This window comes from Pteropus vampyrus, unplaced genomic scaffold (genome assembly GCF_000151845.1).
Source record: "Pteropus vampyrus isolate Shadow unplaced genomic scaffold, Pvam_2.0 Scaffold181, whole genome shotgun sequence".
In the NCBI taxonomy this organism is placed as follows: Eukaryota; Metazoa; Chordata; class Mammalia; order Chiroptera; family Pteropodidae; genus Pteropus; species Pteropus vampyrus.
In genome coordinates this window covers 2,754,932-2,782,441 of record NW_011888962.1, presented here as the reverse complement: position 1 = coordinate 2,782,441, position 27,510 = coordinate 2,754,932, and the positions used below count along the sequence as shown (strand labels likewise).

The 27,510-nt window shown below is 39.5% G+C and overlaps 1 protein-coding gene across 3 annotated transcripts in view; it reads left to right on the top strand.

The window, feature by feature from the left end:
* Positions 1-7,738: 7,738 nt before the first annotated feature.
* The window catches only part of MAP3K1 (mitogen-activated protein kinase kinase kinase 1), a 74,658-nt gene continuing 54,886 nt past the window's right edge, over positions 7,739-27,510 (top strand). Inside the window, exon 1 of one of the 3 annotated variants that reach the window (XM_011371048.2) lies at positions 7,739-9,286. In XM_011371048.2, the coding sequence (XP_011369350.1) occupies positions 8,805-9,286 (482 nt within the window). In that variant the 5' untranslated portion in view covers positions 7,739-8,804. Of the gene's footprint in view, positions 9,287-9,859; positions 10,347-27,510 lie in introns of those variants that run through there. The other 2 variants (XM_023537199.1, XM_023537198.1) reach the window with 2 other exon arrangements.

The following is a 27,510-nucleotide window of genomic DNA, read 5'->3' as shown; positions in this document are numbered from 1 at the left end:
ACTTTCTTCTTGTCCTCAGCCACACTGGGTTATCCACCTTTAAAATGTTCTTAATCTGATAGAAAATAAATAAATCTCACTGTTTTAATTTGCATATCTGATTAATAGTAAGTTAAACACACTTTTAAATATCAGCAAGTAAAGCACAATCAAAAATTAATTATCTCTTCTAATGTTAAAATCTTAAGGAAAAAATACTGTTACCTCTTATCTTTTTCATCCCTAGATAAAAGTAGTACTTTCTCATTTTCACATAGTAACCAACACGACAAAGACAATAGCAAGGAAATATGACCTGAAGTCTGTTCCCACTGCGTGATAGCCCTGGAGATGTTATGACAAGACCAGAAAATAATAGCTACATAATTTGAATTTGGGCCTTTGTCCATAAGTATCAGACTTCCATAAAATGTTAAAGCTGAAATAAATGTTAAAGCTGAAATAGATGTTAAATATCTTCTAGTTCAAGATCCTTCTTTTGAAAATAAAGACACAAAGACCCAGGAAGGGGAAGTGACTAAATGATTCATCTAATATGACATAGACTGTAGAAATGCCAACGTGGGCCTCCTGACTCTCAGTTTGGTGTTTTTCCTACTAAATCGTGCTGCCTTTTCTTCAGAAAATGATTATTTGGCTTTTCTAAAACATCCTCAGTCCTGGTGTTTGACAAGACCTCATTTGCTATTGAAATACAATGAGGTAAGCAATGTTATTTCTAATTTCACCATAAAGACATCACAAAGAACTATTTTTAAAGAAAAATATCCAGAGAAGTTATAACTTCGTAAGCGACTTCACAATGCTGAGCTTCTGAAAGAGCTTTCCAATGGCTCCGAAATTGCCATTTATTATTAGAACACTGGGATCCTGGCATATATCACTGTTCAGAGGTGACATAAAATATGAGGCTAACGCAAGTATCTAAAGTAAAAAACGAAATAAAACTAACAGTTGCTAATGCAAAATCAAAATCAATAAACGGATGAGAGACCTTAAATTTATTAGAAGCCTATAGCTACCAGCAAATAAATAAAGAGAACTTTGTATCTTTGGATATGTTTGAGATTTACTTTAAGTCTTCATATGTACAGTTTTTATTTATTATGATAAAACTATTTAAAATAATGAAAGTTTTAAAAAGTCATTGGATGTGATTTGTATATTTAGGAGAACTGAGTTTTAAATGCACAATTTCAATTCCTATTATGGTTAATTAATCTATAATAAATAACTCTGCAAGTTTGTTTTAGCCATATATATTTCAGCACAGAGATGAGCTAATATTTGTAGGTCACCTACTATGTACTTTACATAATTTCAACTTTATTTTATTGCCAGTTTCTGTCATAGTTTGAGTTCCCCTAGAAGAAGACCTGGTGACAGGTCCAATGCCAATAGTTGATCTGGAAAATAAAGGAAACACTTTCAGGGAAGTGGAGAAGTGAAACAGGGAAGGCAGCTAATAAAGGTTGTATTTCCAAGTTGATACCACTGTGAGTAACTGGAGCTTAGCCCTGCTGGAAAGATAATCTAGAAACCATTGTAGAAGACAGTGTTGAGTTAGATTACCCAACAGGTCAGAGAGTTGCTATGTTAGTCAGTGTTTTACAAACAGCTCTGAGAGAGGTTTGGAAACTTACTAATTCTAGTGGTATAAATACTCCCACCTTTGCCAATGTTCCTGACATTAAGTTACTCCTTCCTTTGCAATTCAGTCCTTCTTAAGTGGTCCCATAATGCTTTCTTCTCCTCCACAGTCTGGAAGCAGCCATGGCCAAACTTGAAGATGCTCTTGATTAACTTACGATGAATCTTCTCCAGGTCCCAGCGTTTGGTCTGTACCAGCAAAGACTTGTGGAGGGTGAACACTCTCTTCTTGGTTTCCGCCACACAGCCTTTCAGCCTAAGTCATTGGTCATTTCACCGTAGTGGACAAAGACATCTTGGGAAAAGGCAACCATCATGGCCAATTTTAAGCTACCAATGTGACATCACTGAACTTATAGTTGGGAAGAGATGTGCACTTGAGGTTCTCATAAGTTGGTACAAACCATGTGCAGTATACCACTGCAACTCCCAATTATTGCTTAAGGTTAAGAGGTACGGAGCCCACTTCCAGCTGGCCATACATACAGTAAGCCACTTAGCTTCAGAGGCCAGAGAAATGCAGTTGCTGGCATGGAAATCTGATCGGTGTGCTACAAAGTAGTGGTAAGGGTAAGAGGATATGGGCGAGGCTCCAACAGTACATCCCCATATTAATGATGACTAAATTGTATACAGCTTGCCAAAGGTTATATAGCTAGTAATGGAAGAGCTGAGATTCAAACACAGACCTGGCTGATACTGAAGCCCTCTTGTCTCTAAGTCATGCTGCTTCTCCCATAGAAAGCTGTAAATATCACAATGCATTAGTGAAAAAAGAAAATTATATTGTATTGCTTAGCATAGAAGAAACTACTATAACAGATTTAAACAAATAATGGCTCAATACAATAGATTTTTTATTCCTGGGAAAGAATTCAAGTTTTTTAGAGGGGCTGTCCTCCATCTAGACATTCAGGGGCCCTTTTAGTCTGTTGCTCTGTCATCCCATGGGGCATTGTAATCATCTGTACCCAGCCAGTGACATTACATTAAAGCCATGGCTCATTCTACTCGTGAGAACTAGTCACATGGGCATACCTAGCTGCAAGGCAGACTGGGAAATGTCTCTAGCTGGACAGTTGCTCCCCATCTACAGCTATATAGTAATGGTTGGGGAGAGGGAATTTGATGGGCGGCTAGCTATCTCTACCACACCTTTCCAGAGAATATTTAGGCTAGATATCCTTTTTCATTTCTTTATATAATGAATTTTAAGATCTATAGTAATTCAGGGTAAATTTTTATATCTAGTATACAAAGATTTTTCAAATTTAAGATTTGAAACCGCTTGGAACTTTGGTTTAAAAAAATAATACAAAAAAATAATAATACAGAATGTAGTACCCCTTTCCCCATTCAAAGTGGTGTGTTAGTAAAGACTCACATGGTAAAATTTTCACTTGAGACGCTTAAAGCATTAGAGAATAAAAACTGCATTGAGGCAAGAACTATTAAAAGATCTCGTATTTTTATGTTCATTAAGAAAATAATAACATCTAGCCATAGGAAAACGACAAAGATATTTTTATACATTATATTCGTAATAATAAATATAGCAACTTTGAGGTTAAAAGAATGGGCCATGGAGCCAGAGTATCTAAGTTTGAATCCCACCTCCACCACTTCCTGGCTGAGTAACCTTGCTTAAGTTAATTAACCTCCCTGTGCTTCAGTTTCTTCATGTATAAAATGATAATAATACCTATCTCATATGGTTATTGTGTAGATTAAATAAGTTAATATACATGAAGCATTAATCATTGTACTGGCATATAGTAAATGTTCAATAAATGTTTATAATTATTCTTGATAATTTTTAACTCCTTTTGCTCCTTATAAACTTTTCAGGATTCCCTTTGCACAAACTTTCAGATTTGTTTTTTGTGTTACTGATAGTACACTCACCTAGAGATGTTCTTCTCTCTCTTTATGGGCTTCTATCAAAATGTTCAATGCCTTTTTAATTGATAACTCCCAGCATTACCCTTACCTCCTGCCATGAATAGTCCCTTCTTCCTCACAGAGGTCCCTGAAGTACAGTTTTAAGGCCTGAGTTTATCACCCCTCATCTTCCTTAAACTTCCCTGAGGCATCATTGCAAAACTTTCTGCTCCTTTTCTGTCATTCTCATCTCCTTTTTTGATTCCCACTCCCAGTTCATTTTTATTCTCTACCTCTCCTCCCTCCTTGTCTTGCTCCCAATTATCCCCAACAAGAGACTATTAGACTATATAAAGAAATAAGATCTCACATTTTCTAAAGGGAGTGCACAATTAAATTTGCAAATAAAGTAGTATCATTTTAAGGAAAGAGAACTCCCTGTTAGGAAGGGAATGTTGTGACAGACGGTCTAACCCTAAGGAGTCTTAGACAGCTGGTGTTTTGTAACCATCTAAATCGACTATTAACTGGGCACTACCACATGCGAGCCACTGAGCTAGCAACCCTTGGGAGACAAGGATAACAAGAGAAGATGGTCCTTCTCTCCAGCATCTCATAAATGGGTGGAAAACGTGGACATGGATTAAACTGGCTTTAACACAAGGCAGGTTCTACAAGTTCTTCAAGGAAAAGGGCACTCACTGTCTCATTTTCTCTATTCCCAGCACCTACAACAGGGCCTGCCCCTTAGCAGGTACTTAATAGTACCTCCCTCAGACTTGGGAAGAAGGAGGCTCTGCCATTGGCACTGTGCTTTAGAGTACACCATGTGTCACAAATTTGGAAAAACAAATTTATTAAAGAACACACAGCAGCGCCGGTCACTTGGGTCTGGTGCAAAGTGCCGGTTCAGCATGACCCATAACCCTAAACATCTGCTCTCTTGTCTAGCACTTTTCAGGCCCTAGGGAAAGAAACACGGCTTCATATGCCTTGTCCCATGGCCTTGACTGTTGTTGAGAAGCTCTGTGGCTGTGCTGTTTCTGATGTTGGAGAACAATATCACTTAGGAGTCCGAGAGGATCTTACTAGTAGAATGTTTAAGAGAAGAAGAGACAAATGAGCTAACTTGTCAAATCCATATCCTCCGATTACAGGAATGCAATGGATTCCTAAATAACGACTTAGTCATCTGCTTCTTTTTGTATTCCATTTCATGAGTCCCGAGCTACTCATCTATTAGGGCAATATTCACAGTAGTTGCATACAAATGCTGAGGAACATTTTGCAATATTAAGTAATGTGTATGACTTATATTTGTATTTATGTAGGTATAGACAAAACTTGCAAAGTGTGTTGCTATTCCTTACATTGGCAAATTTATGGATATTGAATTCTAGGATTACAAATAGTTTTATTTTAATAAAATACTTTATAACATTTCATTAAATTTTCAAGTTTTTAAAATCAGCTGTAAATAATTTTATTTAAAATTTTCACATTCGCCAAATTCATATTTTAGAATTGTGCCTCTTAGTAATAATAATTGGATTGTTTCAAGTGATCACAAATTATGTGACAATCTTAATTATAATGACATAAGCAGTAATTTTGTTGAGATAAAAGCTAGGAAATTAATGTATGTCTTTATTTTATTCTCCATCCAGTCAGCTTATCAATGGAATACCCAGATATGTGCAATTAAATACAATTGTCTTTGATGTTTTATCATGTCAGTTATATAAAAACCTAACTTTACATATAGTATTGTTTTGTCTTGATAAAAATGTACTTAACAAGATAGGTGCCTAGGAGATACATGTTTTCTACTGTTGATTTACATTTTAACTTTTAAATAATTAAAAATGTTGTATAAGGCCTCCATCTGTATTCACTCTGGCCCTTCAGATATTAGGAATTGGCCTGGCCCTAGGTTGTGGTAAGCAGGGTTGTGGGGGGTGGGGTGGATTTAAGGAAGTATTTTCAGAAGAGGGCCCCATGGGTGAAAACCTGGAGAAAAGAGATCTGACTTGGCAAACAGATATTTGTGGCTGGAGCCCAGGCCTCAGGACAGGGCAAGCTAAGGTAAAAACTGAACAATCAAAGTTGGAAAGCTGAGGGCAGTTATAGACTGGGAGGTCCATAAAGGTAGAAGGCATTCCCATGTTGATCTCTATGGTATTCCTGAGTCTTCCATAGTATCCAGCAGAGGAGTTAAAGGACTTAGTATTTGTTGCATGAATGAAAGAAGAAATCGAGATTCCATACTCTATGTAATGTAAACCATTAAAGAGTTTAAAAAGAGGAGACAGAATTAGAACTGTAGTTTTAGAAAAATTACTCTGATAATGATGCCTAAAATTTATTTGCAAGGTTAGCTACTGGAGGTAGAAAGACTAATTTACTTAATCATGTGTTATTAATTTCTATCTATTAGTGATTCTTTATTTCTTGAACATATAAATGTGGATTTTTTTTTTTTTGTTATACACTAATCTAGCCTAACCAGGTATTTAACAATCCATAAATCTCCTAAGTCTTAGGTACGACGGCTCAAGGGCTTTGTCCAATAAACTAGCCACTAGCTCTGTGTGTTTTGAGCATATTAAATCTGTTCATGCTAATGTCAGTGATATTTATGCACAATGAGGAAATGCACCAATATTAAGCTGGATTCTCCAAATGAATGTGGTGTAGGAACTGAAGTGTGACTTAGGTGATTCCCAGAAGCACTGTGTGGCAGCAGTGATCTGTAAAACCCTGGCATAAAGGTTACTGAAGTTGTCACGCATAAATGAAATCATTGCAATGTTTGTATCAGAGAGGATGTAAATAAAGGGCTTGAAAATAGTAACTGAAGTTTTCAGCGTACAAGCAATCTTTGAAGAGACACGTCTCCTTTATGTCATTAAAGAAATCAAATTAAGGCAGTTTGACACATGCCTTTGTGAAGTAATATAAAGCAGGATCCAATGGCACCAAAACCAGAGCTAGAATCTTACTCACGCTTAAGTCAGAAACTATGGTACCGTGGGTTAAATTCACCTCAAAGAAGATTGTATTAACATATAGCAGAGGGAGAACACCTTTCAGTCAAGCATGTCCTTCGATTATTTTTCTTAAAAAAAAAAAAAATCAGTTTTTCAGTGTATAGATGCATAATGACAACCCAAATATTTACTCAAAGATTAAGGGAAAAATGACTCAAAGCACCAAAAACTAGGTGAAAGCCCAGCCACTTAGATTTCCCCATGGTGGTGTGTGGTGGACGGAGGAGGTCAGAGAACTGCAGCTAGTTGGTAGTGTTGCATTTAGGACCCCTCTCATCTGGTCCCCATTTTCATCCCGGTGTACAAATAAAGAGGATAAAAGTAAATGTTTTACTGGAATCCTTTCTACTTTGTTACTCTGGCCAAACTTCAATACTAAAAGAATTTCAATAGCCTAAAGACATCTACTTGTTTTTTTCATTTGCAGGTGCCTGAGTATGTGTGTGCAAATTTATAGGTTTTTCAATTTAAATAGGAAAGAGAAAAGTATCATTTCGATTTAGAATTTAGTGGGTGTGGCAATCCGGGAAGACCTGGGAAATAACTACTGTTTGGTTTGGATGATACACTTGGCTACCATTAAAAGAGCGTATAATTATAGCCTAAATGTGGACTTAAACTTTTAACAGATTTATCTAAACTTTCAAAATTTGTACCGTTGGAAGTTAACTATCTAAAACTACCTCATGGCAGACGTTGTAGAAGTATATAAAACATTAAGCTAATATGAAATCAGGACTGTTTTTAAAAATTCCTCATATATCACCATCCTCCTCAGTTAACATTTATACCCGGGAAGGGGACTTTAATTTCATCTATTTCCAAGAAGTCAAAGCAATTATTTTGTAAATAGTTCAGTCTTTTGTCTGCATATGCGAAGACTAACGAACCAACGTTCTTCTTTCTGTTCATGAGGGACCCTCCCCTTCTGCCCTCCAAGTCTTAAAGTTTCATGAAATAAATCTAGGGACGCTGCTCCGGGTTGTGGGAGATTTCCCATCACAGACAAACCGGCTCCAGGAAAAGAAGGGAGGGGGAAAATAAACGCGACACAGGAGTTCTACTCTGCTGAAGAGAGGTCGAAAATCATTAACTTGCAAATGGTTATTTTTCTATTCCAAAGCACCTTATCACCAAGGCGCCCCCAGGGGCTGGAAGGGTTCGGACATGCCACGTGAGGCGACTCGGGCACTGCAGGGTTGGGGGCGGAGGCGGAGGGAACACGGACTGCAGACCCTGCGGGGAAGAGGGACGTGCCGCTAGAGGCGTCGGATTCGGGAAGGGCCAGAACCTGGCGGAGGATGACACACCGGGCACTTGCTGGCCCATCGTTGGTTCCTTCCCCAAACGTGCTCTCTGTGGTCCTGTATACCGCTGCCTTTCTCAAAGAGAGCGGAGGAAAAAATAAAAATTTACAGGGACCCCGCCCCTCCAGGTCTCTCTCTAGCCGGGGAAGAGGGAGGGGGTGAGATGGGTGTTCCAAATCGGTGACTTTATCCTAGGACACTGAAGTTTTACGTGTAGCACGAGTGGGGGCAGGGAGCAAAAGAGAAGAGCTTTTTATAAAAACTTTGAGTTTTTTTGATTTGCGGCAGCCCGTCTGCTGAACGTTAGTTTTGTTTTCTTTTTGTTTTTCGCTTTACAGCGGGCGACGGCCTGGGAGCCACCTGCGCGTCCCAAGCGGAGTGGGGGTGGGGCTGGTTCGAGCCCGGACTCCCCGACGTCCAGAGCTAAGAGCTGTACAAATGACAGACTAAACACTCTCGCCTGCGTCCCCTTCAACGCACCACACACAGCTAAGTTCGAACTCGAGCCCGGCCGAGCCGGCCGAGATTGCAGCAGAAAGGAAGCGGCCAGCCGCCGCCGAAGCTCCTCCTCTCGCCGGTGCAGCCCGGGACTACCTGGCGGCGTCGCGCGGGCAGCGCGCAAGGTCCAGGGCGCCCCCCACAGCGGCCCGTCCGAGTGCCCCTCGCCGGCCCCCGCGCAGAGCCAGCGCTCAGCCCGCTCCCTCCACCTGCGGCCTGGGGTCCCGCAGTCCCTAACGGCAGAACCTGGGGCGCCAGCCAGTGAGAACAGGTCAGGAGACCGGCGACCCGCGCTCACGCAGTTGGCGCAGCGGCCCTGCGCTAGCGGCGCAGCGCCCGCCGGTCCGCCCGCCCCCTGCACTCTCCCCGCCCCCTCCCTCCCTCGCAGGGGCCGAGCGAATGTAGCCCGCGAGAGAAAATGGCGGCGGCGGCGGGGAATCGCGCCTCGTCGTCGGGATTCCCGGGTGCCGGGGCGGCAACCCCCGAGGCGGGCGGCGGCGGAGGACCGCTTAAGGCGAGCAGCGTGCCTGGGGCGACTGCGGGGGTTCTGCGGGAGGCGGGCAGCGGGGGCCGCGAGCGGGCGGACTGGAGGCGGCGGCAGCTGCGCAAAGTGCGGAGTGTGGAGCTGGACCAGCTGCCGGAGCCGCCGCTCTTCCTCGCCGCGTCGCCGCTGTCCTCCTCCACTTCCCCGTCGCCGGAGCCTGCAGACCCGGCGGCGGACGGGAGCGGTTTCCAGCCTGTGGCGATGCCGCAGCCTCACGGAGCCGCGAGCCGCTGCGGCGCCCAACCTCCCGAGTCGGCGGCCGCACCGGACAGCGGCGCCCCAAGCCCCGTGGGGGCCGATCCCAGAGAGAAGCGGACGCCCGCCGCCGAGCTGCCTCCTGCAGCGGCCCCCGCTGGGTGAGCAGCACGGCCGGGGGCGCGGCGGGGACCTGGGGGGACGGACGGACGAGGGCAATGAATGAAATCCCAGCACGGCGCACGGCGTCCCGGGGCCCCACGCAGCAAAGCTGCTCTCCAGGACCCGAGCCCTCGGGCACCCCCTTTGACCCCTCTGGCGTCGGGTGGCGCCCCGGACCTGCCCTGGGGGATGGAACAGGGGCTCGGGGCGGAGACGTGCCGAAGAGTTTGTTATTGTTTGCAGACATGTGACAGGCGTGCGAGCCGCGCTGCGGGGACGGATCGAGATAAGATGTGGGGGCCCGGGCTGGCTGGCTTTGTGGGGCTCTTGGAATCGGGGCTCTCGGAGGAGCCCTGGCGCGGGACACTGGTGCTGCCCTCGCGGCCCGGCTGGGGGGCGGGCTTCAGGACGGCGGCCCCAGACGAGAATCTCCCGGGGCGCTGGGGGTGAGGCCCGAGCTTGCAGGGAGGCGGTGGTCAAAAAAGGGGCGCGGCGGGTGGGGAGCCCCAGCCCAACGCCAGGGAGGGGGCGGCGGAGGGCGGAGAAGAAAGCGAGGAGGTCCCCAGGGCCGTGACAGGCGGAGCCCCTCATCAGGTACTGGGGGCCGGCCGCTGGGGCCTCTGGGTGGACAGCTCAGTAACGCCTGTCAAAGTGGTGCGGTAGGACGGGCTGCAGACTCGCTGGGGCTTGCAATCTTTTAGGACGTGGGGGTTTCTAACTGCGTCCCCCAGGGGGCTCCGAGTGTTCTTCAGACTGCGGACCGCACCACTAAGATTTGAGTGACTTCTGTTTGGAGTTTGAATTTGGCCTTTGAAGTTTGCATTTGGCGGAGTGGTGTAAGCGCCAGGACCGGATGTGTCAGCCATTCAGTTTCAAAGCGGTGGTGACTGCTCCCCGCAGCCTCTCCGGCGTGGCTGGAGACCGTGGCGCGGGTGCGGTGCTTCCTGCTCCGTGCAGCTGCGCGGGCTGCCCGCGGACTGCCGGATTCCAGGGGCCACAGTGCAAGTGGGCTTCGGCTCAGATAGTTCTGTGCTGCCTGTGCAGTACGGTATGTGTAAGGTAACTCAGACCACGGTTTTTGGTCAGACCCTATTTTGGCAACTGGAACTTTTTATGTTAAAGGAAACTCTTTTAAGTGTGACAGCGGTAATCCTTGTTTTGAAAATCAAACTAATGTATGCAAAGAACAGCCTTGATGGATATTTTGAGTTGCTGGAAATGTTTTTGTGATAGTCACCCGTTGACCTGTAGAGTTCCTGGCCTTTATTCTGAGTATTTTGAAGACTGCGTCTCATGTTTGTTCCCTTGTAAGACGAATTTGACAGTACGAATCGTTTGTTTTGGTTAATTTTCTAAAGTGATTTGGCACTTTTTTCGAACTTGGTTGTTTGTTTAAATCACAGTTTATTGCTTGGCAATTGCTCCTCCCATCCCTCCAAAAATTCGCTAAGATATATACTGTGCCTTGGCAATATTCAGAGGAAGGAAGATCTGTGACTGATAGTTTTGTGTACACTTGTACATGTAATTTAATCTTACAAGAGTTATGTTTCTCTACATTTTCTTGCTTCTGTGCATTTTGGATTAAAACTTCACTAAAATGAATCTTTGAATACAATTGTTACTACAAATGAACTCCAGATAAAGATATTAACCCTCACCTTTGAGAAATTAACTTTATCTATTCTCATGAGACCACCTTTTTGAAGACAGTAAGTAATTTAGCTAGTGTCAGCATTCTAGTTATGTTAATAAGCTATGAATGTAGTAGAAGAGAAACCACTATAAAAGTAATATATAGAAGTTGTTTAGTGTTGTCTCCACACAGAAGAAGAGGACTAAGGTGGGGGCAGATAGAATTCAGAGACAGTACTCTATGCTTAATGTTTTGCATTTCATAATCTAGGTCTTCCCCCCTCCCCTTTGTTTTAGGGGTGGATTATAATTGCATGGTATATGAAATAATGAGCTAATCAGCATAATCATCTTTTAGAATGAATTTTACTAGCCAGAGCGCTAATGCGTTCACCTCAGATGTCATACCTAAAGATTTTAGTAAAATGTCGATTCCCTATCTTTTGAAATACAGTGATCTCCTCTCCCCCAATTTCCTTATCAATGGGTTGAAATTCATTTGAATCTATTGGTATAAACACTTATAAGCAGTACACTAAAATCTGTACTTTTTTTTTTTGACAATAGCTATATTCATATTTTCAGGAGGAAAATCTAAAAGATTTTTTAAACTATTTTTATGTTTCAGTAGTGGTATGCGTCTGAGGACTCCTGTCTAAAGACCTGTTGCATTTTTAAGAAAATTCTATGATTTTTTTTAATTTCAGAATTTTCATCAGTTTTTAATCTTTGGTTGTAGAAATTGAAAGTGTAGAAGATACATTTGTGAAATATAAATTATATAAATAATCATTAAAAATAGATTTTAAGTCTGTCTCTTTCTTCAGGGTAATAACTGAAATCTGTGAAAACTTTGTACCTGTAAGTGGCGCCCAAGGGTTTGGAATTTTTCCTTATATTACAGAATTAGGGACTTTTTTCTCCCTATTTACTGTCTTTGAAGAAAAATTACAGTGTTACTCTCCATTGAACAGGCTTTTGTGAGTTTGGTAGATATAATTACTTCATCCTATTTTTGAAACTTAAAAAACCTAACTATCAATTTGCTGGCCCCATGAAAGAACAAGATATGCTGTACTTGTTAATGTTAGTTTTTGTTTAAAACTAAAGCTGTTTCATAGGCTGCTTTTATATTCTCATGTAGCCCTCAGCTTTCACTCCCTTTTAGAAGCTGCTAGGCTAAAAATATGATTTAGTGATTTTTTTTTTTTACTAGAGGAAGTATAGGAACATTATTACCTAAAAATAAATTTTTAAAAATTAAGTTGGCGATTTTATAAAACAATAGAAGTAGTTATATAAATTAATCTTACTTGAATTTGTGAGTTTTGGAGTTATGAATTGTCTCCAAGTTCTGTTTTAAATCAGGTAAGAGAATTAATGCATTCTTCAAAGATTAACCTTTTAAATATAATTCTGAAAGAGAAATATCAGAGCTAGAATTGTTGCCAACTTCTGTTTTCTTTTCATATCTGATTTTGGCAAGGGTGACTGGTTAACCAACATTCCTCAATATATGATTTCCAATACACTATAATAACTCCATTTTGTTAGATACAAAAAACAGGAAGTAGCCCTGTTCATTGATATTTTTTCACATCTTCCATAGCACTTCAAGCATATGTCGCATGTTTTAGAAATGGTCACTGACTTGTAGACTTGAAGATTTCAAAATTTGAATAGAAAGGAGTGTTCTTTGCTTTCAACCAGAGCAGAAGAACCAGCTACAGCTTGCCTAGGCTGTCTGTGATCAGTCCTTGACACTGTGAGCATTCCAGAAGAAGAAATGATGGGGTGGCAAGGCAGTTAATGGGGAATGGATTCCTCTGAGGAAAAATATGGGGCCTTCAGAAGTGCTCTGAGTTTGAAAGCACAGCTTTTGCATTTCTGTAACTCATTTTCTTGGATTAAAAGGTATTTCTTTATGAAAAAGGCAATAGAAAAATGTGGCATGGAAAAGTAATAGTCTCCAGAGGCTGCTTAAGAGGTGCAGTATATTGCACCTTTAACCTTGGATTGCTTTGCTAATATCAGGTATACCAAGTATATTCCTTAGACTTGATTGTATTTCTTGGTCCTGGCCTCTTTCATATCCTGTTAAAAGTTAGAGCTGTTTAAAAATGAAAATGAGTAGAAGTTTAATGTGAGGAAATGTGCTCTATTAAGAATAAATCCAAGTTGTCTTTAAGGAATAATTTAGGAACACTTTTAAACATGAAAAAAGTAATCAGGAACAGAATTAATGCAAATGGCTCATTGTAAAGCAGTGAGATTAGTCAGGTGTTCTTATTGCAAGAAAATGAAAGAATTTTAGCTGTGACTAAAATATGTTTATTGAGCATATAGGTATGTTTAGATACCTTTTACATACTCATCTTCCTTGCCTTCCATGTGCCAGGCGAGTTATATATTTTTTCTCATTTCATCATCACTGCAGCCCTCTGAGGCACTGTAATTTCTGTTTTCCAGAGCTGGAAACTCATCTGTGATGGTAAAGCCCCATTATCACACATCTAGAAGACAGAGCTAGGCTTCAAACTTAAGTCGGTCTGACTCCACGGACTCTTTCTACTACTCAATGCCACCTCCATTGTCTTTTTCAAATTAATAGTCAAACTAATTGATTTTTAAGGAGGAAGTTGTTCTGCAGGAATCATAATAGACTGATAGGTCTCTACCTAGTGCCATTGCCAATATATTTGTCTCCTGATATGTATAACATAGTGCATAGTTTTCTATAACGTGGCCTTGTACATGTGATACTAGTAAACTGTACTTAGATCACCTCATCATGTTAGGCAGGGAGAATCATTGATTAGTGCTTAGTGCTGCTTAGATTTCTTGATTTGTTTGGTATTAACTCATAAGTGGAAGAAAATGAAGCTGACATTAACATCACTCATTCATCTTAGTCATCACATGTGGAGAGTGGAGAGAAACTGTTCCAGTATAGCTGGACCCTGCCCTTTTGTTAGTGTTCTAGATTTCATTCATCCAACATGTATGAACCTCTACAAGGTAGTGATGGTCTGGCTGGTAGAGAAAAAGATCATCAATGTACAGCCTCTGTTTCTGTTGGTAGATTGTAGTAGGAACATGTTTTACAATACCATGTTAAATGCTCTAAGAGAAATGGGAATATAGTGTGGCACCCAGAAAATTAGTGCTCTGAATCTCATCCACAGCATTCCACACTGGATTCCTGCAGTATATATAGTGGTACCACTCTATAACTTTCTGAGAAATTAATTATCCTTCCAGATTTGTAGTTAAGGGTGATAGTTTTGTTCTACTTTCTGCTTGTCATTTGGTCTGCTGATGTTTGCTCTTTCCCTTTTTTTAGGATAGATATATGTTATAGTTTTTCCATTTCCACAGTAATGGATAAAGAAATCCAAATACAGATTAGTTTCAAACTATTTCTGCCTACACTCTTAAGAGGAATGTATATATGAAACTGCAATTTCATGTGTGATTTCTTTTTCTTGAAAGAGGAAATAAAAATGGGGATATGGGGAGCAAGAAACTCAGTATCTGCCAATGCCAGTTTTAAAATTCAGTCTTATTAGAAAGAGCAAATCTACTAGTAAAGAAAACAATGTAGAGAAATGTAAAATATGCTCTAGGGCGTAAGGTAACCAAGAAGATTTCCTTGTCTTCGTTTACTCTGTGCATATCACAGTTGGTCTAGGTATGTTTGGTATGGAAGAGAGTTCTGTATCGTTAGTGATTGAGTCCTTTGGAATACCAGTCTGATTAGTTTGGTTTAATAGATTGAGATGTTGTAGAGTGTCAAGAACTGTTAAGTTCTTAAGACCTATCAAGTGTATTTTTCTGAAAGTACAGTATGTTACTTGGGAATTAATGAGACAGTCAAACCTTTTGAAGACTGGAGGAAGTTCCTGGAACTTACACAGTGATGCGATTAGTGCATTAACTAAGTTTATCACATGTAAGCGTAATGATGAGTACGTGGAGTGAAAAGAGGGTAGATATTGAGCAGTAGGTGGAGGCTTTACTCTCGACTATAAATAGATGTGATCATTATCTTTATTTCCTAAATAATCATTTAACTGATATATTACATAATTTTCAAACTGGTTTTACAGCATTCCGAATAATAAGTATCAGTCATTAATAGACAAGGAACTGTCTTGTTCTTTATATCATTGCCCACCACCCAGAATAATGTCTGGCACCCTTGAACATTAGGTGTCCATGAATGTTAGGATGAATTAATTTTCTCAAAGTGGTTATTTTAAAATTAGTGTATTGGAAGATTACAATTACATACTGCGATGTGAGTCTAATCATGGTCTAGCTTAAGGCAAGTTTTGAAGGCCTAGCTGTTTCTCATGCGTTTTTGTACATTGCTTGATATTTAGTAGCAGTAGTTGGTTTTTAACAAGCAGGAGTTGATAATATTGACCAATTGTAAATAACATAAAGTTTACAATAAATAATTTAATAACTAAGTGTAGTTACAAAGTAATTGGAGCTATGCACAAACTGTTAAATATTGAGAAAATTGAGTTTCTGGTATTTGAAAGTGTCTAGTTATTTGGGCTAATGAGGAAGCCCTCTTGATTTTCTCAACCCTGGCATTTCTTTTTTGACGGTCCATCACCGTTCTCTTGCACATTAATATTATTAGATGATCTTCAGGATGGTCCTAGGGCTTCTGTTATTCTCTCTCCTCCACCCCCACTCCAGTCTCAATGCCTTTAGTTTGATTATTGGCCATTCACAAATGATTGCAGAGTTTATTTTTCTAGCCATTACCTCTCCTAAACTCCAGACCTATACTTCACTGTCTGCGTGGCCCATCCAAACTCAGATATCTAAAACCAAATTCAGAATTTTCCCTACGTCTTGTCCTACTGATATGTTCCTTGCTTATGGCAGAACCAGAACCTAGGAGTTGTCTTTGAGAACTCCTTGTCTTCAGTCCATCCTCAGAGGCTGGTGAGTTGACCTGTACACATTCCTAGTGCAGGCTTCCATGATCTCTCATTTGGTAGTAGCTTCCTAACTTGCTCTCTATATGCTACTTTCCCTCTTCCAATCTGTTCTCTATATTATGTGGCCAGAGTGATCATTTAAATATGGCTATAACAATTTTCCTCTAGAGAAGTAAATAAATTAAGTATAAAAACTTTCAAATGCTTTTCCATGTGAATAAAGACCAGGGAATCCTTACCATGCCCTGTCTAGTCCCTCCCTGCCTGGTCTGGCCCCTGTCTGCCTCTCCAAGCCCATCTCAGGTCATACTTGCCCTTGTTCTCTGTGGGATTACCTTCTTTCATTTACTCATAGGGCCTTTGCTTGTGCAGCATGCTCCTGCCAGGAACACTGCCTAGTCCCAAGTCAACTCCTAACTCCTCATTGTTCAGATTTTAGCTCATTGATGCTTTCCCACTGTCAGTGTTGTGATGTTTATCTCATGTCTTTCCCAGAAGACTATAAGACGTGAGTGGACACAGCCTATGGCTGCATAGGGACACAGTACCTAGCAAAATGCCTGGCACAGAGTAGACGTTTAATAAATATTTGTTGAACAAATGATGAGGATGATAATGACCTGGTAAGTTCAACCTTATGGATCATCTGTTCTTCCCCTTTGGTAAGATGTAGGCTAGGACCTAACTGAGATGTTACTGGCAAAAGCATAGACAATTGGTGTTTCCAATTTGTGATAGATTCATTGGAAGACACTTGGATTATTAGACACACCAAGTACCTCAAATGAAGTAGGACAGCTTAATGTGTTATAGAGCAGCAGTCCCCAACCTTTTTGGCACCAGTGTTCCTAAGAGAATCTAGGAGCCTGATGATCTGAGGGGGAGCTGAGGTGGTGATGCTAGCACTGGGGAGCGACTGCAAATACAAATGAAGCTTCCCTTGCCTGCTACTCACCTCCTGCTGTGTGGTACCAGTCCATGGCCTGGGGGTCAGGGATTCCTGGTTTCAAAGAAATAGCTATACTACATGATAATCTGCTATAGATAAGAGTTTTCTATCTATATGTAATTCTTTTGCACTTGCTAGGGAGTTAGAGAGAGAGAGAGAGAGATTAAGAATGTGTGTGTGTGTGTGTGTGTGTGTGTGTGTACATACATAAATTTGAATATATGCATAAAAGTGTTATATGTTAATATAATGATTCCTTTTTTCAAATTCTCAGAATGTTTTATCTAAACATGCCACTTTTAGGATTCTTGTCTTAATAACCATACTTCATCCAAAATTTACTAATTTGTTATTGATAATAATTCAACTTGGGATAAGTAAAAGTTCACATTTCCATTAAAGAAAAGATTTGCCAGGCAAGTACTATATGAGATTTCAGGAGCCAAGAACCCACGTAACAGAAAACGTTTTAAAGTTTACTGATGGTAACTAAAGCCAGCAGCCTCCCTTATCTAGAACATGGTTTAGCACTAAGAAGTAAGGAAAAAAGGCTCTGAGCCACCAAAGGGCTTGTAACAAAATCTGTGCTTTAAAGTTCTTTATTTTACACTTAGAAAAGTTCCAAGGATATTCACTCGGGATTCGCTGACACTTAAAATATTATTCTTGCAGTCTTATCCATTTGATGTCCCTATTATGCAGCAATTAAAAGCAGCCAATGAGAAGAACTAGCAGTGTGAAAAAGAGGTTCCTGGACAGCAAGAGAGGAGGGAGGTAGAGAGAGAGAAGACATTAAACATTGCAATCGGGGGCCACCTGGTGTTGGAACATTTAGTTCCACATACCTGGATAGCCTCTAAGATCATAAATTTATTAAATCACAGCACCTTCCAACATTATCTTTTGGATATCAGTTTCCTTTTTTTGTAAAATGAATGTGATCAAGTTTATGTATGATATTTTAAATAATGGCTACTGTGGCTCATTATTACAAGGCTGTCATGTTTCTATCTGCTTAGTGAACTAAAGTTAGAAAATTTGTAATACATTAAGATTTCCATCCTAGATAATTGTAGAAAGTATTTGATCTTTAAAGTGTTAAATGTCTAAATTACCTGAAAGAAGTAGTCCTGTAGCTTTGATCATACTGAATAAATGAAGTTTTCTTTAGAATTACATAGAATTGGGTGCTGCTTATTAGAATCATCTTATGTATTGTTTCTGTGGGAAATTTTTTTGTGCTTTGTTTGCTGGCCTGAATAATATTATACCCCATGATTTCTTTAGTTAATCATCACCACCATCACCAATATAGATTGACTTTTCTCCTAGTTAGACCGTGAGGAGTCAGGCAGTGAATTCCAGCTTTGTAACACTGACCAAGTTATTAATTACTGGAAGGTTTTTGGTTTAATAAGATGGCTACTTGTGAAAGCCTTCATAATGTCTGTGTACTCTGAGATGATAAATATTTTGAAACAGACATTTCACATTCTTTTTTTCCTCCTTTGAAATCTTTAATTGGCTACATCTATTTATTTTCTTGATTTCTATTGGTATTCTTAAAATCTTCTCGAGTAATAAATTATTTTCATTGAACTTTAGATTTTTTAGAAGGTGACATTAATGTAGATATTAATATTTCTGAAAAAGTTTTGGAATGAATTTAGGAATTTTGTTTCAGTGATTCTGGTACACTGGCACCTCCATGCTGTTGTACAAGGTCCTTATGATGTTTCTGGGATTCAGAATTTACAGAATTTAACTTAATGACATAATTGGACAATAGATTTGAAAGCAACAGAACAATTTAAAAATTTTAAATCTTTATCACTTAAAAAAAGGATTGTACTATGTAGACAGCTATACAATCTGCTTTTTTCTTAACAGTATTTTGTTAATGATGAATATAGAGCTATCTTTTTAATGACTACAATAGTACTCCATAACATGGATATCATTAATCAGTTTTCTGTTTTTAGACATTAATATTGTTTGCTTTTTGGTTGTTATATTAAGCTTCAGTGACTACCACTGTATGTACATTTTGATGTATTGGCGTGTTTAGTTCTGTAAACATTCAGAAGTGGATTGCTGGACATGCATATTTAAAATTTTGATCATATAGCCAAATTACCCTATAAAACATGCATCAGTTTACATTTACCTCACAGTTTGTGAGAGTGCCCATTGCCCTATATTCTTGCCAACACTGGATATCATCAGTCCTTAATTTTTGCTATTCTAGTAGATGAAAGATGATTTATTTACAGTTCTTAGCTATTTAGCATCATTGTACAACTTGTCTGTTGACAATTTCAGACTTCTTTTGTGTATTTCCTTTCACAAATGGGAAGAATTGTTCATTTTTCTTATTGATTTATATGCATCCTTTTATATTAGAATGTTAATTCTGACATTTTTTGCAATTGTTTTCCTCCATTTTTGTGTTATGACTTATGGATTTCAATTATCATATTTTTCTTTTATTGTTTCTGTGTTTAGGTCTTAGAGAATGACCTTCTGGGAAGGAAGTGCTATGTAGAGGTTAAGAATACAGATGCCTGAGTTCTAGTCAGTTTCACCACAATCAAGTAGTATAACTTTGAAGCTAACTTCTTTGCACTTCAGTTTCCTCAACTGTAAAATGGGGATACTGCTTCAGAGTTGTGAGGACCGAAAGTATTTGTATAGTTCTTAAAACAATGCTTGGTGAGTGGCAAACACTGTAAGTATTAGCTGTTATTATTTCCTACTGCAGAGTTATGAAAAATTCATCAGTGTTTTCTCATAGTATTTTCGTAGATTTAAAAATATACTTTAATCTTTGATCCATCTGAAGCTCCAGGGCGGCATAGGATTCCAACTTTATTTTCTCCAAATGATTGGCTAGGTGTCCCAGCACTATTTATTGATTAAAAGTATCCTTTATTACGTATTAGATTTTCAAATATTTGGAAATTTCCAAATACATTTCTTTCAAATATTTTTTTTTGCTCTAAGGGCCTAAATTCCTAAATAACCCATTTCAAGTTTTGTACAAAGATTAAATAAAGTCATTGACTAGAGAGAAAAGGATGTGTGAGGAAGTTATTAGCTGTATCTTTGCTGACTTGTTCTTGTTAATATTTTGATGCCTAAAATGTCTTGGCTTCAGTGACAGAACCTTGTATCCAACTGCATCTGGGACAGTTTCTCCAGGAGATTCAGCTCTGCCAGGTACTGGGTCCAAACTGAATCCTTGTCCTCCCCAGCCACTCCATCCTCCCCTCAAATCTGTTCATATTGGGCGCCCATCGCTCATCCCTGCCACGATCTCCCAAATTGCTGTGCTCTTACTCCTCTGGCTTTCTTACCCTCAGCGTCCAGGCTCCAGTTCTCATGTTGCCACTTACCTGCCAGCCTTAGAATCCACCCCACAGCTGCTGACCCAGAGTCAGGCCGCCATCACCTCGTCCAGTTCTTGCAAAGCCTCCTTCTAACCAGCCTCCTCCTTTTGGACACATCCTCCTCTGTCTTTTCTCTACACTGCAGTTAGAAGGAGGCTTCTACAGTACAAGTCTGATCTTGATACTTCTGACCCTGAAACTTTTTCTTCATCCTCAGAACAAAATCTAGACTCCTTCATGTAGATCAGAAGCCCCTGCTGATCAGCTGTGCTTCTGTCTCTGCTCCCCTTTCCAGGACACCGCGCTCCAATCATTCAGTGTCACGTTAACTTTTTTGTTCCTCTAGCTTGCGCTTTTTTTTTCTCAACTGTGGTAAATGCTGTTTCCTTTATCTAGAATACTCATTTCGTCTCCTCTTTGAGATATTTTTTAATATGGTTTTGTTTTCTTTATAATAGTTATTGGTATTCTAGATATATAAATGTGGCTATTTGCAGAAGTCAGTACTGTGTTTTGAATTCTGCTGAACTCTTGTTTAGAATTCCTCAGTGTCTTGAGTTAGATTTGCTACTTTTAAACCTTTTCAGTTTTTCCTGTTGTCAGATATACAATTATGTCTTGCCGAACAAGTATTTACAGTTTTTTATAAAATATATATTATTGTAAAGTGAATTAGATTTTCCTATTAATTTGTGTTAAAATTTCAAAGATGTATGTAGTCTCAGGAAAATATTTTGGTACCAAGCAGTATATTGCTATTATTGAGAATAATCCAAAACCATCTCAACTCAGAGAACAAACGTACTCAAATGTTTCAAGCATAGAACTTGCTTGTGGCTTCGGCATTTCTGTCACAAGGTTTATATCAGCTGCCAGGCCTCCGTGGGCAAAGTTCCAGGGAGCTGATATGTTGTAGGAAAACAGGTACATCAAATGTGGGATTGTTTCAAGTCTCTTTTTATCTAGTCTGTGGGCAGAGTAGTGAACATGGCAAGATGAATGCCTGTTGTCAAAGGATGTGTCATCACTCAAGACATGGGCAGAGATCATGCCTTCAAGAACACTCTGAGTGACTGCTGTGAGCCAGGTACCAGGTTGTGGGGGACTCAGCAGGGAGAAAGCCTGTGAATTGTCTACTTGATGATAAGGGCAGTGCCAGACTCAGTCAGCTGAGAATAAGAGGGGTGCAGAAAGTGTTTCCTGGTAAATGGAAGGTTCTTGCCCACTCCTGAAGATTGTGGAGGAGTTTAACAGGTAGAGGGACTTGTAGGGAAGTTTTGTACCCTAGGGATAAGGGTGGAGGGATGTGGAGAGAGCGCACACAGGCCTGCAAGGCCTGCACTTATCTGGAGCACTGCAAATGTAGTCCAGGTAGCTCCCTCTAGGTGGAGAGCAGGGTGCAGACTGGGCTCAGGAACTTTGCTGGGGACGGATTTCTGGCTCTGGCCAGAGAACATGCAGGGCTTTTTTCCTCCTTATTGCTCCCACTGGCCAATTCTTAGATCTCCATGCTTAGGACAAAATAAAAAGCCTTTGCAGTGTGACTGGTAACCACAGTGCACTAGGAAGTGGGTCAGGAGGCCCAAAGGAGGAGTTATCTCAGAGGTGGTACAAGACAGTCTGAGGCCCCAAGTCTGGGAGCTGTGGCTTTTGCTCTTCCAACAGTTCCTCATAGTTTCAGAGCTTCACAGATTGGGAAATGTTCTCATGGGAAATGAATCCCATCCACTCTCATCCTGAATGTAGTTTTGGAACTGTACATTTACATTTCAGAGACAGACAGCACAATATTGTGGTTAAGAACCTGGACCCTAGGAGTCTGACCTGTTAGCCACTTATTACCGTTGGGCTCCAGAGAAGGCACTTCTCTGAACCTCAAATTCCTCATTCTAGAAGATGGGGTGAGTGATGGTGATTAGATGAAATAATGAAGCACGATTCTTGACCAGAAAGCAATCAGTGAACATTAATTATCACTAATATTATTGCACGTAACTATGTAGACTTGCTACTTAAACCTCTGACTATACAGATGACGAGATTAAGAGACTCACAGTTACCTTACCAGTTATTATTTTAGCAAAGGCAGTTTGTACAAATTATGCATCATCTCGAGAACAATTTACTTTTCCCCATTATTTTGAAATTATTTACTAGAATAATGGAAAACTTCAGCTTTCAGAATTATGTGATACGGAATAGGCATGTCCTTGGGAGTACCTAGATCAGGATTCTCATCGCTTAGTGAGGACCTAATGCCAGTCTCCTGGGACATTTTTTTATTTGTGGAAAGAAGAAGTTGGCTTATATAATGTCTTAGTTCCCTTCAAGCTCTAGCAACTTTCCAAAAATTTAATTTGAAAATTATTTATTATGGATAAATTTAGTTATAATTATTGAAGCAACAATTAATTTTTTTGAACTTATAAACTCTTGGAATTTTAAACCTGGGTACCAACTATATGGAGAAATACAAATGAAAAGCAATGAAGGCTCAGAAAAGAGAGAAATCATATTTGTTAACTGACATTAGATGATGCAAAACTATTTTTTTAAAACATAACTATGCTGGGGGAATAGTAATTTGCAAATGGAGAAAATTAATTAGGGCAAAGTAGTTAGCATATCTGTTTAGTAAATAGGTTAGAGAGCAGTTTTGAAAATAATTTTAAATCTAATTTTGGCAGCGTTACCATTAAAAACTACCTTTTTTTCTCTCAACATTAATTGTATAAGAAGGGACATTACCCAAGGATAACCTCCAATAAACAAGGCAACCCTTTGACTTTTCCTGTTTTTTATAAAGACTTTTTCATAAAAACATATATACACAGACTTTTTTACTTTGTTGTATATTATGTATACAATGTATACATAAAATACATTGTTCAGTGACAGTTGTATTCTTTCCTAATTGTGAAACTTAAGATTTAATTTTATTTTGAGAGTTCTTTTCACATAATTTAGACAGAGTTTGCAGTTACTGGAAAGTATTAATTTCACTGTGAATCTTTTTTTTTCTTTTTAATCTAATAATTTGGGGCTCAAGTTCTAGAAAATTTCGACTTTCAAACAGATTTGGAATAGGACTTTTTAACTGTTTTAATTGTGTGATTGTACCCAGTTGAAGCATATTTACACCAAACTCTCTTGCCCATTGATACTCTTCATACACGGAACTGAATGAAGTTGCTTATAATTCATTGCTGAGCACATGGACATCCAAGGGTAGTTTGTATTAAATTCCTGGTAGTAAAGAAAACTTGACCCTGCCTGCTTCTGTCACAACCCATGCAGACCCTAGTTTTGATCACTGTGATCAGTTATTCAAATATTTGGGAGCATTTACTACATGGTACCAGCATACGATTTCCGGACAAGACTATGATAAGAAATAGAACAAAGAAAGTCCTTTTGAGTCTTAGTTGCCTTACCACCATCCTTCTAGCCTGTTGTGACTGTGATAACTGACTATGTCACCAATTGGATAACTGGTTTTGTCACCAATAAATAAGGCAGCTAGACTGTCATTTGCACAGTGCAAACTGAAATCATCTTGCAGTTTTATAAGTGGATAATAGAACATTTTCTTCACTACAAGAGGATTTGCTAGGAGAGTTTCAAACAGTGCCAAAGACACATGGGAACAAAACCTTCTCTTTTTGGGCTTAGGTCCTTAAAGGCAGTTTGGCATCAAAGAGAAAAGGTTTATGCTCAAAAACTTCTTGCTTGCTTTTTTCTCTCTTACTTCCTGGGCCAAGTTTTGGTGATAAGATATAAAACCATTAGTGTCTGAAGTCAGCTTATCTCTAAGTGCAGCAACTTTGCTGAAGAAATGTATTCAGAATTACATTGTGTAATGTAGTACTTTATTCTTGTTGAAGGCTCCCCAAAATGTTGAATGTCACAGATTTTAATTACTAAAAACAAATTAGTAGAACTTTCTTATCTAAGTAGAGCATATGGTTGGCCATACTCTGAGCCAAGATGAAATTGTTTTTACTGAGTTCTGTTTCTTACCATCACCCCACAACACATGTGCGCGCGCGCGCGCACACACACACACACACACACACACACACACCCTTGCTAAAATGCTGTCTTGACTCCACACTGGCAAATTATTGTTGGGACTTGCTGTTGCTGGGTCTTCAGTGAGCCACTTACACTGAATTCTGTGCTATAGCAAGGTTCCTGTGGCGCCAATACACTCACACTTTTTCCTGTATTTCTTAGTTCTTTATTAAAAATAGATCTCATTTTATAAATCATCTATTGAGCATTGATAGGGTTTGTATTTGTAATCAAATCTTCTGTTTTGTACTTTGGATTACCTATACCTTACTTTTTTTCCTAGGCTGACTTTCTGTCCTCATACTACTGAGTTACCTTTGCCCAATATATCATTTCATGTGAATATAGAGCATGTGAGCTACATTTTATATTGGTCAAAGCCAGAAAGTTCTTAACTGTCACAAAAGAAAGCCCAAAGACATCAAGTATTGATTTTTTAAATACCTAATATAGGATTGATTTTTTTTTTAGCGTACTATGGGAAATTGCCTACATTAAAAACATTGATAATAGCACTTACGTCTTGTAAAAAGTTTCTGCTTAAGAAATATATTTAAATGTTGATTAATTCTTTCCCATATTTTTAGATGGCCACATGTGTCAAATCTTTTTAAATACAATATTGTCTTCCTTCCACAAACTATGAAAATAATCCTTGAAATTTCATGATTTCAGCATTGCAACTCTTTCTTCCACAACTTTTACCTGTGAAAGTGGGATAAATTTTTTTTAGGCTCATGTGTGTGAATTTAGGTTCAGAGACTGTGGTCACTGTAGAGACCTGATAGCCATCACCAACTCTCCTCAGTCTCGAGTACTGTACTATGTCACCTGTGATTGTCATGGCAAAAATGATGATGTCAGTGCTCTTAGTTGCTGTGGCTTTCATATTCTCCCCTGCAGCCCAGTAACTATTTTGGAGTCTCTCCCATACATCTGGGAAGTGAAACATTGCGAGATCTCACCTTGGATCCTGGGCAACAAAGGGGTTGGCTGCTATGATGCAGCTGAAGCCAGGGTGGACTTCCTGGCACAGATCATTCCTGATACTGCTAAGAACTGCTTAATTCTCCTGAATTAGACTTGTTCAAAAACATATTGACCTGTTCTTGCCTACTGGAGGATAGAAGCAGCCAATGAGACATTTTTGGGAGATCAGGTCAGGAATGGGATGGAGAGCAGGAAGGGCTGGTGGTAGTGGTGGCAGCGGCTGGAGTCAATCCCTAGAACCAGTAAACTTCAAAACCTAATCAGGCTTCTTTTAAGGTAGGTAGACTTTGAGAGAGGAAGATGGACCACAAAAGACCTAGAATTAAATTTTTTTAACCCCTGATTTATAACTTAATGTTTTCCTAATTGTTTATTTTATAGTTCAAGTTTAATCAAACCATCAGATGGGCCTTTAGACTGCCATTTCAAAAAATTGGTGGCATGTTAACTTCTGCACTTATTAAAAATGGTATTTGTAATCATTGACTGTTTCTTTCTCTTAGAACTTTAAACTTTAAAAAAAATAAAACCCCTTTGAACATTCAAGATGTTTGTGATTGCTTATGTAGAACTAATGAAAAAAAAATAGAAGCAGATGAATTTCATGAGAATTCTTCTTTGGCCTCTCAGGAGTCAAGTAGCCCTACTTGAAGGTGAGACAATGTGGATATTATTTTGAAAACAAAAATTATTCTGTTACAGAACTTTACTGTTTCCTTTATTGTTTCAGTTAAAATGAAAAGCCTAATCAAATTGCAGTTTATATTCAAAAGTTCCTTATGGACATACCTGATTTCTTCTTTCTGCCATAAGCTCTTGGATAGGGAATTGCCAGGTCTCTTTAGCTGAAAGTTATTTAACCTGCTCTCCAACTGCTTATTGTGGTAAGATGTTATTATTTGCTCAGGCTTGTCATAGCCGTCTCCAGTACTGTCCTACCATCTCTGCAGGATATTGAGTAAAGCTACTTAAACCACTTTGAGTTTGACTGTCCTCATCTGTGAACTAGAAATAATACCTCTCTTACTTCCAGAATTTGAGAAGATCGAATGAGATGATGGATGTCAAAGTGCTTTCAAAGGGTAGAAATAAAGCATCAGAATTTGAGGTTACAGCATTTTAGAATTAAAAAGTACAGCCTCTTGGCTCTAAGTATCACGGTGGCATTAGAGAGGTTTAGTCATTGTCAGGAGGTGGGGCACTGAGCATGAGCAGGAACAGACCATGCTTAGTTCACCTTAGTACATCCTAGTTCAGTATTCTCCTGCTGTCTTGTCCTAATGGAAGTAGGAATAATAGTTAACTTCCTATGTGCCTAGGTGCATTGTATAGCTTCTTTCATTTAAGCCTTGCACCATCCTTGTGAAGTAAGTGCATTTTTTATTCCCATTTTATAAGTGAGAAAGAGACTCTGAGAAGTGCAATAACTTGGCAACTAGCAGGTGGTGAAACCTGGATGTGAACCCTGGCAGTTCGACTCCAATACTGTACTCCAACCTTTATGATAATCTTTTATTCATACTGGTTTTTTTTTTAAATTGGGAGATGGGTTTGAGTTACATCAGAACACAAATTTCATGATCTATTTAAATTACTTTTAGGTTTTCCAAAATATGCAGGGAGCATCAGTGAAAAATTTTAACATTTTTTATTGCCACATGAACTTGTTATAAAATAAGGCCAGTTATAAACAAATAAATTTATCTTCAGTGTGTATATTGTGCCAGAGAAGAGAGTAGGCTCCAGATTGCAAGTATGGTTGAATTTCCTGCATGCTCAAACCTTTGCCAGCAGAATGAGGGATGTGCTTGTAGCGTGTGCGCGTTAAAAGTGGTCACTATTACCACTTGGGGAACCTTCATCCTTTACAGAGTGCTTGCAGTCATCCTTCCCCTGTGACACAGGCATCATTAGCATTTTGCAGTTGGTGGGAATAGCTCAGAAAAATGAGGTGGCCTCCCCAACCAAGTAAAGTAGTGAGAGCCAGTGTGAAAACTCCTGACCCTCTTGCGCTTCTCCTCAGCTCACACCTGTGTCCTAGTGCATGCTCCAAGGTAACTGCCTTAGCTACCACAGGCATTTTGAAATTTATTCTTTAAAACTAAACATACTAGTTATTAGAGCTCTTTATAAATGGGTCCTGAAAAAAAAGAAAGCTAGTTTACATTTCCAGTGGTTTTAAATTTAAGCTCAACTCAGACTTCAGCATTCTTTTAGTTTTAACT